Genomic DNA, 2,303 nt, shown 5'->3' on the forward strand with positions numbered 1-2,303 from the left:
CTGGGTGCGGCCCTCCAGCCAGTTGGCGACCCATTTGACTGTATGGGTGTCGACACCACAGTCCCCCGGTTTCTTAATGAGAATGGGGTGAGAGACAGTGTTGAAGGCCTTCCGAAAGTCCAAGAAGACGATGTCCGCTGCTACCCCTGCAGCTAAGGATTTGGTGATCTGGTCATACAAGGCCACCAGGCTGGTTTGACAGGACCTGCCACTAATGAACCTGTGTTGATTGCCCCTAAGCATAATCTCCCCTGCTGGCCCTTCGTGGTGTCAGACTCTACACTATAATTTGTGTCATCTTCCAGAGAGCACATCTTTCACCCAATACCTCTCTTATCCACCACGAAATCCCCAGGGCAAAACTCATTGTTGTCCAAATGATGGACGGGAATCAGCTCGTTGGAGCGGATGTTAGTCTCCACAGTGCCATCCTGCCACATCACGTCAGCTGATGTCATCGTCGTCACCACTTCTACAGCAACTCTATATGTTGAGAAAGAGAGAGAAAAGCAGTGATTTGAAAGAGAAGCTGCCCACTGTGCGTAGAATGGAATAAGAGTAGGTCCCTTGCTAATTCACTCTGTTGTGTTCTAGGCCTTTCCTAGGACCAAAAACTAAAAGGTAAATGGCAAAGCATGTAGTAGGAACTCTGACTGCCACGCTGAAAAAGTTCAGGTGAGTACCCATGTTTCACACCTGGTACTAGGCACATTAGCTGAGGGGCTAAACACCAGTGCCTGGTCTGAAGGGATTCAGAGATGCACACAGGTCCATATATTTGACAGCTTTTCAGCTGTGACCAATCTGGAAAGTCTGTATCACAGAAATTTTGCATTCCAGGAAGGTGATTCCTTGTATATTTTATTCTTACAGGAGCAAATCTGAGTACGCAACAGCACAGTGACAGCATCTGGCTGAGAGCAAACAGGAACTTTAATCCTTCGGGACTTCAGATCCACCTCACTAGCATGCCTTCTGTCCTGAATGCTGCCGAGTTCTGAAGAACTTTTGAAGGTGGGATCATGGAGCAAGAAAGGAAGAATAAGGCAGCATTTTATATATACCAGCTCTTTGAGATAAGCAGGGAAGAGGCAGTATCCAGTGCATGTAAAGCAGAAGAGCAGCCTGTTTAAGAATAAACAAGTTCTTGGCCAATGTCACACTCCACCAGCTCTATGCTGCCTAAAGATAAATTGCAAGCACGGAATAATTCTCTGACATAAGGGCCTCCTTTTCTCACATTTTTAATCCTTCTCCTCCCCTTCATGATGCATCATGCATGTCAATGCAGAAACACCTAGCTACAAGGCACACCTCGCCTCTACCCAAACTCACTGACAGGTGCTTACTGTCATACAGAGAACCACACTGAGGAAGCCATAGGTGACCCCGATTTGGGTCAGTTTAGCAGAACCTCTAACAGGTTAACAAGACTCAGATAAGATGTCAAAATACCAGATAAGTAAGTTACCTTGGCAACAACACTGTTCAGACCTTTAACAAGGGACTGGCCGGGGCCAAGTTACTGGATGTACATGGTTAGCAATCCTAAGCCATGCCTGAACTACATTTAAAGTTTAAGAATGAGAATGAGTTTCCATGGGATCCAGTGAGCAAATCCAAATGTTTATATAATATATGTGTGCATTTTTAAAAACCCTGACATTCTGTTACTAACCCACCAACATCAGAGACTAGGAAATGAATTAGAGAAATCCATGCAATTTCCTACTGCCACATAAGGATGCAGCAGCCAATCTTAATTCTGTCCTTTCTTTTTGATCAGCAAGAGCTGGCCACATGCTGATCAGAATATGCATCATTATCTCAGCTTACAAAGGATCTTGTAAAAAAGGCAAAACCAGGTGGTCTCTTTCCCAATTCCTCCTAGCATTTAAGACCTTGGGACTGGGTAAGCATTTCTTTTTGTCCTATTGGGAAGCTAGCTCCTCTTCATAGCTTTGTTCTAACAAATCTGTCGTTAAATTCTTCTGTCTCCCAGAGTTCACCCGTACAAATGGTGTTTTTCTGATCCATCTTTACCTCCTTGGCTTAAGCCTAACCAAACTAAAAGCCACCTCTCCTTATCAAAGGCAACAAAACATGGCTTTTGCAGGCCAAGTCATTTAAAGTCCAACGGACAAAGACACTAGTATTTTTTTTTTTCCTTTTTAAGGGACTATATGTTAAGCTCCCTAACACAGACATTTCCCCTAACAATTCATGCTCTCCACCAAAAACTTTGAAAAAATCTTTACCAAGGGAAGAAATATGGCATGTGCCATATCCAATGAACTAATTTC

General features: G+C 44.0%; 1 protein-coding gene across 1 annotated transcript in view; it reads right to left on the reverse strand.

Moving 5' to 3' along the window:
• Window positions 1-2,303, reverse strand: part of UBE2O (ubiquitin conjugating enzyme E2 O) — a gene marked incomplete at its 5' end in the record, with an annotated part of 91,421 nt that overhangs the window by 17,746 nt on the left and 71,372 nt on the right. The window contains one exon of the mRNA XM_019542818.1: window positions 329-483. Within this exon, the coding sequence (XP_019398363.1) occupies window positions 329-483 (155 nt within the window). The remainder of the gene's footprint in view (window positions 1-328; window positions 484-2,303) is intronic.

This window comes from Crocodylus porosus, unplaced genomic scaffold (assembly GCF_001723895.1).
Source record: "Crocodylus porosus isolate Cpor-Errol unplaced genomic scaffold, CroPor_comp1, whole genome shotgun sequence".
Classification (NCBI taxonomy): domain Eukaryota; kingdom Metazoa; phylum Chordata; order Crocodylia; family Crocodylidae; genus Crocodylus; species Crocodylus porosus.